Consider the following 16,568-nt stretch of genomic DNA (forward strand, 5'->3'; position numbering starts at 1 on the left):
TGGAACCACCTGTGTTGCAGCTTGTGCCCGTTGCCCCTGGCCCCTTGTCCTGTCGCTGGGCAGCAGTGAACAGAGCCTGGTCCCCTGCTCTTGGCACTCACTCTTAACGTATTTGTAGAAATTGATAAGATCCCCTCTCAGCCTTCTCTTCTCCAGGCTAAACAACCCCAGCTCCCTCAGACTTTCCTCATAAGGGAGATGATTTCAATAAAGTAACTTTGTTTACAGTTATTTCCCCGGGTCAAAGGGAGCTTGCATCGTGTGGAGTGTTTCAAGCAGAGAAAAAACCCAAACTCTGTTACGCAGAATCATCATATACGTATCTCAAACCACAGTCACTCTTAAAGTTTGCACTTGCTTTGCTTTCAGAAACCTAAGTTTCTACACATGCACTTTAAGAGGTATAGTAACAAATGTTCACATACAGTTCAGCTCTGAATGCCAACTTCCTTTGCTGACATAGAGACCAGTTTCTTTCTCAGTCCTCTAATTGCCTTCTCCCTCCCACACACAGATGCCAAGTCCTCCTGGCTGGTGCCGCCAGAGCAGGATCGCTCTCACCCTTTCATTTAGCCTCACCCCTTTGCAATTTTGTGTTCCACCTCAGCACAGCTGGCAACTCTCCCTGTGCTCTGCTTTCTGAGTTTTTCCTTTGCTGGAAGCCCCGTCTCGGTCAGAAACTCCCCTCACCTGGCATACAGAGACATGTGAATCCTCCAATTTTATCCAGGCAGGTGGCATCGTTTTGGCATGGATTTGAGTGGCATTCATTGATGTCCATTTCGCAGCGAGGTCCTGTGTAGCCCTTTAAACACTCGCAGTGGAAAGAGCCTTCTGTGTTTACGCATTTCCCAGCATGTTCACACGGATTGCTGTTTGCTGCAAGAAAAATAAAAACGTGTGTGTGTGTCAAAACCCCTCCTTGGAGCAGGAAAGCCACAGCATTCCTTATTAGTCACGGTCTTTTCCAGTGGCCATTCCTTTCTAGCAACTAATACTGGGGAACGACTGTCCATCCTTCCAGGGAAAGGCTACTGAGATTGAAGAAAACATGTGGCAGTCACTTGCCTGTTAGAGGCAAAAAGAAAGACTGCCATTATTACCAATGGACCAAAGGAGCAACTCTGGTCTGTAATACTAATGACAGTTCTTAAGAGGAGAGTACAACTAGCAGGGACTAGAGGATTAATGATGCTTTCCAGGCCTTATCTCTAGATCATCTTTTACATTTACTTCACTCCTGAGGCTGACAAGATGCCACCACAGCCACAAAACAACCAAACTAGTCCTTCATGTTTTTTTCCTTTTCAGAAAAGAGCTGCACTCTTGTCCAAGGCAGACCGAGGAACAAAATTTCTAAGAAATGCTTCTGTCCATTACTTCCCATGAGTGCTGGCTGGGTATTATCCTCACGCATCACACTCTAGAAGCATGAACTAGCACTCACAAAACTATAATCAGGTCTGTGAGTCTCCAATCCCCAAAACAACACAACAGCATGATATCAGAGAACTACAGCTTTAAAACCCCACATGGTCACCAGTCTTGGAAGGCACTCAAAAGATCCAGCCATATTCTGGCTGTCAAACAGCCTTGATATATTTCCACCAAGGCAGGAGCTGCAACAACTCCCACACACACTGCAGTACTTTCATTGTACACTGCAGTTCCAAGGGTCAGCTTAATTATGGCATCTGTTTGCCTGCACTCCTCACACAATGCTAAAGCCCTCTTGCACAATCAAGAATGGTTAAGCATCTCACTGCTTTTCATATTCCAGAGGCTAACAGCTCTAACATGGACAACTCTTCTGACTCAGCCCTTTGCCCCAAGTCTCACACAAGATTTAAAGCCCATCTAAAGACACTGCAATGGAAGGGGGAGAGTAGGGAAGGAGTCACACTGACGCTGAGAAGCTATGACATAATGTGTATTCTTGCCCCTCTGTTAGTGCATAAAGCAAATGACCCAGAACTCACAATTAGCAAACAAACTCACCCATTGCACACTCGTCCACATCCTCAGTGCAGTCTGCTCCCTTATGGCCTTGAGGACAGGTGCAAATATAGTGTCCATTCACAGGATTGGTATCACACAGAGCACCCTTCTGGCATGGATTGCTAACACATGCATCATCCAAGTGGCACAGAAGACCTAGAGAAACATTTGAGAGTGTATTCAAAAAAGTAAGATATAGCAGTCAGACTCTATGTTACACTATCAAATCCTCTGTCTTGATACTTCAGAGACTCGCACAGCCAGAAGCTTAAGCAATATCTTATACGCTTCAACTTATAGACTACCACAGGGATTTCACCACACACTTATAAAACATTATACTTAAACATATATTCTGTGACTTCAGAGGTGTCTGCAGCACTTCTGGAGCCATAAAATGGCTTATCATTACGAAAATCTCCTCCTTGGAGCAGTTAACTAACTCTTCTCTCTAACCAGCATGATGAGTTTTCTGACAGCTGAAAATACAGGTGCACATGAAGCTCACTTTCTTACTTCAGATATACTGTTCACTTTTATTTCTGGGTAGTAGTTAGGAAATTATATTTTTACCTACCCTACAAAAACAAATATACCAGTAAGGGCATCCTCACTCACGCCAAAATATCTAAATTTGCCTTCTAGACTTTTAAGTACAATTATTGTAAGTGGCACAGAGCAAGTCACCCTCATGAATAACTTCTCAAGCAAATACAGGTTCTGCCAAGGGCTAGGAAAAGATCTGCTTTCCTTACAATCTAAACTGTAGTAAGTTTGTCTTCCAGCCCAATACAAATACTTCTTTGTCCTGAACTAGAGGTTAAAAAGGTCTTTGCTTATGGACAGCATGTTTCCTTTTGTTCTTCCTGGTTTGGTCACGAAGTGTGCAGAATAAACACACCACTTTAAGCAACACATACCATACAGGAAGTATCTTCTATGAAGTGCCAGATATATGCAAGTTTTCTGTCCTTACCTGCCTTTCCTTCTGGACAAATGCATGAAAAAGAAGCCACTCGATCAATGCAAGTAGATCCGTTAGCACAGGAGGCAGTGAAGCAATCATCAATGTTCTTACTGCAGTCATCCCCACTCCAACCATTGACACAGACACAGGCATAGCCTCCATTGTGGTTGGTGCAGGTACCTCCATTCTGACAAGCATTGGGCTGGAGCTGACATTCATCAACATCTTCAGTGCAAAACTGGCCTGATACACAGAAACAAACAAGTTTAATAAAAGTTCAGATGTTCAGACACAAGAAGATTCTTCCACAGACAACATAAGCAAGGGAAACACTGTAGTGTAGTCCAAATTGATTGCCACTTACTTCTACGACATTTGAGCCCGAGAACTTCCAAAAACGCTCTCAACAAGTTAGGCAAAGAGAACTAGCATCCCTAAACGATCCCAAAAGCAGGCGCTGAACTGCAGATAACTTTAAAAAATGCACAATGTGAGAGCCAGCAGGCAGCCTGCAGTATATGAAGATACACCTGTGAGGATGTGAGCAGCAGAAAGAACGAAGGCCTGCCTGCAGTGCAGCCAGAGGGACTAAGAAGAGAGAAGGCCTCACAAGAAAATCTTGGCCAAAGCAGTGTCAACAGGCCAGCAGCAAAGTAACTCATCAGGAGAACTTAATTCTTTCCTATATAATTATGCAACAGAGGTTACCTGATGAGGAAGAACAGAATTCTTGAGGTTCTTTTACCTAAAATACCCATTTTTCTTTCCCCAGGTACTTGCAGATAACCACAAATAGCTGGGGTTTTCTTGGTTGCTGGGTTTTTTTTGTTGATGTAAATGTTTGGTTTTGTTAGAGACAAAATAAACACTCTACTAAAATGCTTTAATGACTGGAGATATTGGAGGGAAGAAAACAAATGTACAGTTTCAGGGAGTTTTAAGGAAAAGAATGACCAAGTATGAAATCAGTTTCAAGGAATACTGAATTTCACAGTCACATCTATAAAAGCTCTGCAATTCACACTTACAGATGTATTTATTTATCCAAATCTATCTTGCTTTGACATCAAGATCTGGAGAACTTACCACTTGCATCAATATTTTGTTTCAACACTTACTCATCTTCCCAATTAAAGCTGCATGGTTTACTTTTAAGCTGAAATTGTTTAGCTTAAATTTCAAGTCATCCATTCTTATTTTGAGTTTCTTGAACAGATAAAACGTAAGGGCTAAGCACCAGCTATTTTCTTCCCAGGCTGGCATATGAGTGCACATATGCAACCACAGTGTACTGGTCACAGCCCACAATCTTTCTTGATCATCTATTTCTCCCCTTTTTCTGTTACGTTAAGAACCAAACCCTCTCAACACTGAAAGCTTGCTTTTTTTTTTTTTTTTTTTACTTCCTTATAACGTGCTTTTACCACCCTTCCTAAAATGTTGATATGATGTACGTAGCACCAAAAGACCACTCTTTATCAAAGAGTAAGATCAGATTTGTTTGATGTGAACTTTTTTTTCTTTCCCCCTCCAGCTCACAGCACCACCTCCCTCACTAGCTTGCAGCAGCTTTCCATTATTTGGGACAAGACTCTTAAGTAACAGCATTGCTACTACCAAGATCCTCCTGTTTGTCGTCTCCAGCTACTGTATCAACTGCAGACTTATATTTGCCTGGAATTCCCCCAGTTTTCCAAGAATAAGAAATTCAAGAGCAGACCACAGCACTGCCAATTTGCCTGGGCTCCAGTTTATTCAGGTTTGCCAGTTTAAAAATACTTACTAGATGTTGCTTAACAGTCACCTTGTTTATTAATGACCCAGAAATTATGATGCAAGTACACACATAAAACCTCCTCCAATACACAGAACTGAAACATTTTTTGTTGGCAGGAATGTAAAAGTGTTCAGTCTTAATCATCTTCATCTACTATATGCAAATCATGATTCCTTTTGTTTTCAAAGTACTTAAATAAATCTTAGCCTTTGGTCCTGTGAACTCTACTTTTTTTTTTCCTTAGTGGCAAAGAAATAGAATAATTATTATTATTTAAAAAGTTGCACAACTGACTTTGTTCTGTGCACGTGTTCCTTCCTCCAGTGCAGCTGCTTCAAAACAAGGATAGTATCACTCGGAAAACCATGAAATTTTAACAGTAGTAATAGTAATAATAATAAAGCTTTCAGAATTAATCACCACTTCCCAGTTTACTTAGTTAAACAGTTAGGGGAAAATCTAACACTTCATATTGTTATCTGCAAAACACAGCTTTCTACATTATGGTAAAACAAACCTGTGCATTTGTCATAACAGAAGTTATTTGATCATTAGCTTTCAGTATTAGCTTATCAGTAACCAAACTGGAGAGTCAGTAATCTCAGACTGGTTCCTAGTAGCCACACATATCTCACAAGTCAACACAATTGATTTCCTTTCAAAAAAAAAAAAAATCAAGACATTATTTACTCATAATAAAGTGATTTTGCTCCTTTTCTTGGAGGGGGCCCAACCCAGACCAAAGAACACGCACCCTGACACACACTCATCCACAGCACGATCGTTTTGCAGAAGCTCTTGCAGCATTTATACCCTCCTTTTAACCACAGCCTATTCAAACTCAGTATCACTAGAGTGCCAAGAGTTTTCAGCGCTGAAGTTGCCACACCACTCCGGATTGTTAATCCTCTCTCCAAATCACTTGTCTTGTGACTGGCTGAATAGAACTCCTGAAATGTAAAGTTTTGTGGAGGTTTCTGGTGGATTGGGGGAGGGCGTCTGCATGTGCGCATGGTTTGTTTGGCAATTTTTTTTTTTAAGCAAAGAGGGACAAACTGCTCCTTAGATAAACTCTCTGGGTTTGTTTGGGACTTTTCATGTGTCACTAGCAATATCAACACTTAGGATTTTTTATTTTTTTTCCATATCATTTATTCTCCACTTCTAAAAAGGACAGTATCAAGTGACATCACATAGGTCCTTTCAGCAACCCAATGCCCTGGGTTATTCCATATTTCCACAGTCCTAAACAAACTTTTGAAAGGTGTATCAGTGTTTCCCCAAGACAGACAAAAAAGCAGAGTTTAAACTTTGAGCAATTCAACTGCATTTAAAGAACATACCATGTTTGAGGTCCTTAAATTTGATCTTAGCTTCTCAGATTTCTAATGCTCCTTTTGCTGCTACCAGATCTCATATTTGTGTTTATTTATGAATACAAATCAAAGAGATCTATCTTAATGCAGTTTCTTTTAAAAACAAAGGAAATTCAACCCAGTATGAGGGGTACAAACGAGCAATTAACTATTGCATTTTACTACTCAGTATCTTAATGAAAAAAACTTGGTCATTATTGAAGTTATAATTGAAAACCAGACTCAACTTCTGCGCAAAAATATGCGAATCAGAAGGAACATAAGGCAAGCAGAGCATATCAGTCTAGTTACACTAATAAGCACTCAGTCTTATCATCCTTAAGGCAATGTAATAATTTGTGAAAGATCTTGGAACTGCTTTGAAATACTGCAAATCCCAGACTAATGTCCAAGGCCCCTGCATTTCTTAGCTGGCAGTGGTGAATTGCCCAAAAATGCTTGAGCCCTTCCTGCTGAAGTGCAGCTCGAGTGGCTTGGAAATGCATTCTGTAGCCCAAAGTCTTCAAAAGGAGAGAAACAAGGGGCGGGTTTAGGTGGGATGGTTTGGAGGGGTTTAGGCTCTTTTAGATACCCTACAGTTGCTTATATGGTGGTTTTAAATCTTTAGGTGTTAACAACATGGGATTAATGATCAACATTATAGTTCTTCAACACAGGTTTCTGGAAGGGTTTTTTTTTTCTGTTGTTGTTTGTTTGGGCTTTTATGTTGTTTGTTTTGTTGGGGTTTTTTCCCCAGAAAGTAGCATCACACATTTGTAAATGGCTTTCAAGACTGTCCTCCCCCAAAGCAGTAGCATCACTTAATTCTTAGTGGGACTGCAGGATGGCCACAAGCTCTCATTTTCTGGAAAGCGCTGATTTGCCCTCAGTAGAGACTTCAATTCCTTCTGAAAGTGATAGAAGTAGATTCATATTTTGGGGAAGCGCTGCAAAGAAAAGATTTGATGTTTCTATTGTTAGCAACCTAGGTCTTTAGTGTAGCATCTGTCCCAGGAGCTTCCTGAATGTTTTTTTCACAGCAGAGAATCTCTTTCAGTATTGGACATAAACGAGGATTTAATTCTAAAACTTCTCAATGAATATCCTACACAAGGCTTCTCTCTGACAGGTTGACTTAAGTCAAATGAGACAAAAGATCTCTGAAACAATTTACTTAAGGATGCTGCTTTGACTTAATTGTAATCAAACCAGGTATATTCACTTGTAGCCATGTATTGGTAAGCTTGTTTTCTGTTCGTTAATTTTAGGAAGAATCAAGTCTCTCATTCACAAAAATGAAGTTCAAGTTCCAAGTGCAAACTCCATTATGAATTGCACAGTGTCATATAGGTCTTCATAACCTTAGTGTTTCTGAATGCCACAATCCCTTCAGCTAACTGTTAATCCATTTAGCTGCAAGTTTCTGTAGGTATTTCTCTTCTTTTGCTCTTAATGTTTCAGTTACATTTCTAAAAGCAACATCTTCAATATCGGGTGAACTAGTGCAGGCAAGTGCAAATACACTAACTGTACAGTATTTTAAAGGAAATATAGAAACATACATATATAACACAGCAAGAAAGGAAACACAAATTACTCCAAGAAACTAATAAAAGCCTAACCTGACCTTGATATTTGCAGAGCCTGGGAAATCAACAAAATGCCGACTCAGGTTCTGAAGTGACCTTGTACAAAGTAAACAGCTCATCCATGTGGTATTTCAAAATTGAAAACTAGAAGTAGAAAAGGGGAACAGCCTTCAACTCTTAGCACTTTTTGCCCACTATGAAACTAAGTCACTTCCTGCATATTTCCCCTCAGAAAAGCCATAAAGACAGACATGTTTGCTGCTTTAATTGCTCCCATTTTCAGACCAGCAGGAACTGGACAGGAACTCTGGGAGCTTCTCTTTAGGCAGACACAGGATGCACTGCTTCAAGGTCCCTGAAGTAACTGTACCAGATTTCATTGACGAGAAACAGCCAGCCCCATCTCCTAGAGGTCTTTATGTTAAAAAAGAAAATAAAGCCTCATTTATAAAGGTAAGGCAGACAGCACATAAGATGAGTACAACACCACACTGAAGAAGTAGAGCATTAGCTTGAGCAGATAGGAAACCAGTCACCCTGGCAAGCAGCAACAGGCACTTCCAAAAGCTGACCCTACGGAACCTACAGGCTTTGCATAAACCTGAATTCCAGCTGCCCCGATTCTGCAGATGAATACAGCCAGGTCAATCTGAGGTCTTCAGCTTTGGCAGAGCAGACTCCCCATAAAAGAGAAAGTTTTCATGGCCTCTTAACAGCTCTCCAGCAGGAAAGACTGCTGATGCACAGCTGGAGTACTAGATGCTAAAGCTCCCGAGAGGAGATCTCACACTTAGTTTAGGCACTAAAAATATTTAGAAGGACAAAGGATGCAAATACCTTCCTGTGCTTTGGGGGGGGAAAAAAAAAAAATAGTTCCTTGAAAACTGAGCTGGGAAGACAGCAACGTCCATTTCTCTTCAAATCACAACTGTGACAGCACTGGTCTCAGACTGAACTGGAAGTCAGAAAATCTTTGTGACACTGGAAAGATAATCCAGCAAGAATCAGGAACTGGTCCTCAAGGTCCTAAGAGACTCACTGGAAGAGGAGTATCAAGTATCACATTTCAAGAAGCTCTTATGCCCCCATCCTCTCAGTGCCTCACCAGAAGTTTGCCACTTACTCACACCAGCGCTGCAGTACACAGGGAAGAGCTCACTAGCTCTCTTGAAAGCGCTGTCTGGAAAGGTATAAACCACGCCCAGGCAGAAATTCTCTCTCTGAAAGGGTAATTTAATTCACAAAGTATTGCAAAGATTGTTGTATGGGTTTTGAATACAACCAGTACAGCTAAAGAAAGCATGGCTCATTAGAGTTGTTTACTTTTTTTCTCCGAGTTTCAAAGGACTACTAAGTGAGAAGGTGAACAGCATCTTATCAAGACTCAAGAATGGACTAGGAGATAAGAAACACTGTTGGTATAAATGACTGAACCTAACTGGTGGAAGGTTAGCAATGCCACGCCACAGGGGACCACGAAGTTTCTTCCCCTCTCTAACTACCCACGTGTATATTCAGGATGCCGGCTGGCAGGCCACAGCTGGCTGGGGAAGGACATTTCTCTGTCCAGCTCTTTCTTGTGACACAAGGAAAACATCTGCATTGACAGCATAACCCAATGCATGTTGGTCAGTCAGGTCAAAGCTCAAATTCCTTAAGCTGCTGTGTGAGTCTCCTCAGCAAATGAAAAATAAAGGAAAAATTGCATGGAGCCATCAGGCCTTCTAGTAAAATGGTGCTTATGAAAAATACATTCACTCCCCTGTTTCTCAATTACGTATTTCTTAAAAAATTCAACTGATCTTTAATGCACAGAATTATCCATACTCCTTGAAAAAACTAAGTTACAATTAACGAATACATACAGGCACTGGAGCATTTAATTAACAGCCTGGAAGGAGAGGAACAGTAGGCAGCGATATCTTTAACAAAATAACATTTACATTATCTAAGAGGAAGCCAGGGAATTTCAGATTTAACCAAGCAAGGTTGCTGGGCAGCACAACAGCAGACAAGGCTTGATGCTCAAACGCCAAGTAAAACACAAAGGCGAACTGACTTGTTGCAAAAAGTTTAGGTTAGGCACTCCTTGAGGAAACACTTCAGCTTCCCTGGAAGAGTTCAGCGGGGACCTCTGCTCAATCACAGCTTTAATCAACAAAATAAACATCACTGACAAGACATTTGACTACAAGGAAGAATAGCTAATGCAAACAGTTGCTGTTGTGTAATACCAGTGGCATAGCCTCAGTCTGGAATACATTTTGCAGTACTGAAGCCACCACCTCTGAATAAAAACACTGAACAGGGATAGAGTTCAGTGTCTGACAGGCCAACAGAGAGAAGAATTTCATAACAGACTTAGAAAGCAATTGCCAGCCACAAAGGGAGAAAGGCAGATGATAAAAAGTGTAATACAACAGTTATTACAGGGAAGATGCAGCACGTGGTGAGGTATACAAAAGAAAATAGTTGATCATTTATACCGACACAAGGTATCTCAGAGCAAAGAACTTCAAATTTCTCTGAAAGAGGCAACACCTTTATACAGACAAGAACATCCAAAGCAATAAACAAGAAATACTGAGAGAATGGGATCTCAGTGTGATGTCCAGATCACATCCAAATTCCAGACGCTCTGACAAAGCCATCTCCACAGCTCCCTGCAGGCAATCAGATGAATACAACTGCTGCTTTCAGCTCCAGGGATGGCTTCAGGCGCACAAAGAATTCAATGCGCTACACTGTTTACATCTGCAGAAAGTGCCCCCAGTTGTATGTGCTTTCAGTAAAGGTCTTCCCTACTTAAGTATTACAGTGGTTTCCCCTGAAGCAAGGACTGAAGCCAAGTATTTTTTCCCTTGCAGGAGTCTTCTAAAGAAGTGAGAGGCATCACAGCTCAAAAAAATTGCTTCTTCCCCAGGATCTCACACCATCTTTCTCCTATTCGAAATACAGAACTACAGAGCAGCAAAGCAGCAGCAGCCATTTCCAAACCTCAGGTGTTGAGTTCTGGGGTTTAACAGATCTACTGTATCTTGGGCAATGTCAAATGCCATCCAAGATACCATAAATTTTAAGAGCTTAATATGGAATTTGAACAATTGAAAATGAATCTACAATTGTAGCAAGCAGAGTAAACATCTGTGTTTATTTTAGGCTAATATGGTAGAGAAAAGAGTTTAATTTCATAACCACACTGGGAAGCATGTAGTGGAACTAACGGGCTTTTACAAGGGATTTTACAACCCCCAAATACAAAACTCTGGGCTTTAAGAGACTTATGCACACCCTGATCCATTAAATACTGCCCTAAATCACTCCCCACAGACTACTGGGTAGAGAGGGCAGTCCTGGTCCTGATAGGGCTTCAGAGGCAGTAACACAAACTAACAGAACAAAGTTCCTAAAAATTATTAGTGATGCACCAACAACAGACTGGTTTAATATGGCACTGGTAGGCGGAACGACTGGGGACAACAGCAGGATAAAGAAGCAACCAAAAGGAAATACACATCACCAAACTACTCTCCATTTTTCATTTCTCTTTACCTCTGGAAAATCCAGTGAATCAGGGAAATACCTAACAAGTTAAAAGATGTGCAAGGCAAAAATGTAACAGTTGGAGCCAACCCTTACAATAAAAGCTTCATTTTCTCAAGCTATCTCAGCAACGCATCTTTAGTAATTATCCTAAGACAAATCACCTCATTCTAAGTACAAGGGAAGGGACAGAAACTGCCAGAAACAAGTCAGATGGAGTTAAAACAACTGTTACCTGTTAGCCTGGTCTTACAGAGCACATCCACTAACCCAGCCGCACCACAGCGGTCTAGTCTATTTTGTTCTAGTGCCAAACGCATGCAAGATGTACTGAAAACTTAAAGACAGCTCCACAAGAGATTATTTGGCACGTCTGATTGCAAAGAGTATTTCCCAACCTGGAAAGCCACCAAAGACACAAGGGAAGAGGCAGCAGCATGGTCTAAATTGGATGTTGTCATTCTGTCATCAGAGCAGTTCAGCTGTTAACACCTCAGGTGTTTTATTACAGCTACCTCCTAACCAAGGCTTGCTGTAAGGACATGGAAAGCAGCACAAAACAAATGGGAAGCTGTGGTAGGTGTTCCAGAATCCATACTGGATAAGGTACTGACTAACGGTGCAACTTCTAATGCCTCTGAAATCCGTCTGCACAACACTGGAATCAAGCACAAGAGAAACAAACAACATCCAGGATAAAGTTTATGTCCAATGTTTCAAATCATTTGTACACTCAAATCCGGAGCTGCCAGCTCTGGAGGCTGCCACGTGCTCCCTGCTCCCTTTGTAGCTGCCAGTTCAAACACCAAGGAAGAAAGAGAATCATAATCCCTCTTGGCCTCCTTCAGAGAGCTGTCTCTTGGAGATACTACTGTAGTGACAGCAAATCACCAGCCAACTTGCCAACTCTGGCGTAGACAGTTCTCCGCCAGTACCAAAGAAGCTACTATGCTTTTTAATAGTCTGGAAAGGCAACAGAAAGTCTACCATTACCACACCACCGGGAAAGATGACTGCTCTTCTCACAGGAGTCTCTGACCTAGCCTCCCTGTGCTAATATAAAGGTAAAGGCTGTTCCCTGCACGTCATATATGCACATGCCAACCAGAATCAGAAAAAAGTGCAACCCCGACAGCATTCTCTGGCAATAACCAATACTCTATAGAAAATAGCAAGTATGCATTTTCCATAATTTAGGAGACTGGCACGCTCAGCATTTATGAACCATATCATCTAATGTCAGAGTTGTCTCCTCTATATTTCAAGCATCTATTCCAGCAAGGCAGTACTTTTTTTGAACACTGACTTAACATGACTTGTTACTGTATACTTTGTGATACAGAAGCTGAGGAAAAGTGGTATTTGGCAAAGGAAGTTTTAAAAAACAAAATACCAGAGCATACGATCTTACATAAAAATGTTAAACATTAGCCTTTTGATGTTTATCCTCCCTTCTTAGCAAAGAAAAGTCACGTCTGCCCAGAGTTTAAGGCTCGGATTTTTAAAGAAAACTAAGGTAGGGAGCAAATATTACTCTAATTAAATAGGAATCGAACCCTTAACTCCCCCCTTTGAAAATTCCTGCCTAAAGCTCTGCAGAAAAAGTAACCCTTGTGCTAGTGTTTAAGAGCATATGACCAAGCTAACAGCTATTTTAATTAAAAAGCACAGCTCTGCTGCCTGAAGAGCTTTTCTGCTCAAGACAAACATTTGCTTCTTAAGCTAGATCCCAATGCTGGAGTTATTTGGTGGAGTCAGCTGTTAGCACACTGTGCTTCCCTTGAGACAAAGGTCGCCTAGATTTTAAAATATACAGTTCACTGGAGCCCCCTTTTCAAGGGAAAACAAAGCCTAAATACAACTGCCATGGGAGTCTCGCCTTCCCAGCCACGGGGGTAGAAATAATGAAAAGAGGCAAGCAGGCCAAGCCTGCAACTGAAGCACTATAACGTAGCTCTTCCAAAACCCACTTGAGTGTGGACACTGTGTCCCTCCCAAACCCAGACACTCATCGCACAACTCTTGATGCAGCGCTTCAGGAGCAAACCGTTCAAAGGACTTAACAGAGGATACGAATCCTAATCTCTGCTGTTCCTGAAAGGTGATTTGGGCCAAACAGAGACTGATGATGATCCTCTGAAACACTGCAAACTTTCCACAGTCAAGTACGAGTCATCCTCAGCCAAGAAAAACAAAAGCATTTACAGCATTTTATACTGTTAATCACTTTAGTACCCAATTTCTCAACTCATCTTTCTTGACTCAAAGCTGCATAGGTTAGATCAACGACATAAACAGGTGCATTTTAAACAAAGCTTTGTTTCTTTATATGAATTGTAGTCTGGAACAACTGAGTAGCCTTTACACTTTCAGATGGTTTCACTGTGTCCTGCAGAAGGACACCCTAACCTTTCACATCAGTGTCCTGCACTGCCATCGCTTCCTCTGCACCCACTCACCCATGAGACTGCTCTGTGAATTTTAATTCCTGATCCCAGGGAGGAAGGCAGTTGAACAGGATTTTTTACTAGATTAGTAAACTAAAGTGGCACACTCCAACAAAAACCAGAGCCAGCTCAGGGGAAGGGGAAGAGTGGCTGGGAGCAGGAAGAGAAGGCAAAGACACCTTCGTCCTCAGACTGCAGAGTGAGCACATCAGGCTGGTCTAACTGCTGCGGAACAGCATAAAGCATCTTCATATGGCACAGGCATTAGCCAGGATTGCTGGCTAATTTTGGCCCAAATCATGCATAAAACACACCAAATTCTCTGGCCTGACACACAGAGAAACAGACTTCAGACTTTCACAAAAGCATCTCAATTTATTTCCAAGAAAAGATAAGCTTCGTTACACATCTGCAACATTGTGCCTTGAAAGGAACCAGCAAACGCTGGTTCTGAGAAAGGATTTAGCCTGGGACAAGACAAAGTCATCCTTAAACAAACAAACAACAAAAATCAGTTCACATTCAGCAACAGGAAAGATCTGAGGCAGTTTCACCAATACCTATCCAAGATTCTCTTGCCAGTTACAGCCTTATGAGGTTGACAATCACTGTAAGCATATGAAATACGAGAACTTTGAAGGTGACAAAAACATTACTGACAGCAGGAATTTCTTGTCATCGTCTCTGAAAGGCAAGATTTTATCTTTCCGGACAAAACAGCAAAACGAGAAAGAGAAGGCACACACTTCAACGAAGGAGGAGCAGTGAGCTCTGTTTGAGGAACAGGAAACTAGACCAAAAACAATGTCTCAAAAGCTGTATTTTAGCAGCAAGCAGAAAAAATATTTTTTAAAAAAATGCATAGTTATGTAGTCCAGCCTACCACCTGTCAGGGAATTACAAGCAGCAGATGGTTACCAAAAGGATTTGGGACAGATTCTGTTTCAGTAAAGGATGCTTCAATATTACTTTACACAAAACTATTCCTCACTGGATGCAGTACAGCTTCTTGATTTTTCTAGCAAGGAATTGGACTGGTTTCTCTCTGCCATGAAGCACAAACTATATTAACAAACAGGCTAGATCATCATCCACAGCACAAAGGTTAAAGACTAAAAAACTGCAAACAGACCAATTTAAACTTCTCCAAGAGTTGACAAGTAAGTATTTGAAGGAAAAGAATGCAGAACTGTTATGAAGACAGCGCATCTACACTGTTAAGTATTTTTAGAAAATTTAACGTTCTTTCACTTTTGGCTGACGTTTACTTACAAACATGCGTATTTGTGCTTAGTTTTTTTGAGGCAGCACACAATGTCCTCTAGCTGCAAGGTCTCACTGGAAGCTTTTCATTTCCTCAAGTGTTCACTCTCACAGTTTGACACTGTTGGGCTATAAGACTTTTTCAGGACAGACTAAAAGATTTGGTTGCTCAGCTCTCTCCACTTACCTTAGAGATGATTTACAATGTTATAAACCATGTTTGTGCAAAGGATGGACCTGCACTTGTACAACAACATTTCCTTATTGCTGAGTAACTCAAATTTTATTGCATTTTACTCCTGTCTGCATCAGCTGCCGTTTAGTCTTGATAAAAGTCCTCTCTCTCTTCAAACTATTTTAGCAGTGCTCCATCTACCTTCCCTATTTTGTGCCCCGCCTCGGTATCACCCCTCATGTCTCCAAGCTGGACACGCACAGTCATCCTGCACCTTCTTGGTCTCTAATTGAAGATGCAGAAAAGAGTCGCTGCTGGGATGATCTGCAGCACCACATTAGAACAAGAGGCATTCAGGTAACTCACAAGAAGTTTGTCCACATGGCTGCATTCACTGTGGAGCTGGACAGGATTTTGGGGCATCACAGGACATCACCTACACACATTTATCGGGCAAAAGGAGTAGTACAAATGCAATAAATGAATTCTTAAAGGCCAGCTGGCCAAGAGCATGTCACTGCACAGGCTTTCAAGCAAAGCAACACAGAGAAGACACCAGACACAGCCCTCCATTGCCATCATAAGCCTCCAGCGATCAGCAGTTGCGCCGCAGAGGAATGGCTATCGCTAAGGCATCTTGTGGATGCACAGAGCTACTGCCCTACGCGTGTCAAACATATGCCAATACAAACATGCATAGCTACTTCCAAAGTTACACATGTTTTAGTTTGCACACCAGAACTGACACTGTTCAGACACAGTTCAGTTCCCCAAAGGCTCTAATACTCACTGCCCAAACAGCCAAGCTGCTGTTTCCTAAATGGTGAGACCAGTGCTAGTTCCAAACTGACCCTGTTCTTGAAAACCAGAAAGTCAACGGCCTTGAAAAGCCATCAGCTAAAACCACTGATGGGCTGATAACCCTAACTTCACCATAAACAAAGGAAATTCTCAGAAAGCCCACTCCATTAAATTGTTTTAGAAAGCCATGGGAACATAAGGCTTGGGGAGTTCCTCTCTCTTTCCAGGGTTTCACTGAAGGGAAGCATCCTTCATGCACACAAGGTTTTCCTGGACAAACTGTCCACACAGAAGAAAGCTGCCACAAGACTGAGCCACAAAATGGGTCTAACAATTTTTCCAAATGCTAGCCAGTCAGAGCCAGTAAGAGGTTTAGAGAGGGAACCACCACAGCTGCATTGCAAAGAACTTCAGTAGTTAATCACAAAGAAAATCTACCACAAAACCAAACAGAATCACAGCCTGTTACCACCTAGGTGTCTTCCAGGTGTTCTTGAGTTGCAAAAGTCAATCCCTAGTTGACAGCAGCTATCCACCCAAATCCTGAAAGCCAAGCTAAGGTTACGATGCCCCTACAAAGCAGAATTATCCCTTGTAGATTATATACCGTCACTGTACACATTCATGATCCATCATACCCTCTGCGCTTCAAG

At 41.6% G+C, this 16,568-nt stretch overlaps 1 protein-coding gene across 1 annotated transcript in view; it reads right to left on the reverse strand.

Moving 5' to 3' along the window:
- Positions 1-16,568, reverse strand: part of NOTCH2 (notch receptor 2) — an 88,205-nt gene that overhangs the window by 42,082 nt on the left and 29,555 nt on the right. Inside the window, 3 exon segments of the mRNA XM_055815067.1 lie at positions 691-879; positions 1,999-2,154; positions 2,975-3,208. Of these exon segments, the coding sequence (XP_055671042.1) occupies positions 691-879; positions 1,999-2,154; positions 2,975-3,208 (579 nt within the window).

This window comes from Falco peregrinus, chromosome 10 (assembly GCF_023634155.1).
Source record: "Falco peregrinus isolate bFalPer1 chromosome 10, bFalPer1.pri, whole genome shotgun sequence".
NCBI lineage: Eukaryota > Metazoa > Chordata > Aves > Falconiformes > Falconidae > Falco > Falco peregrinus.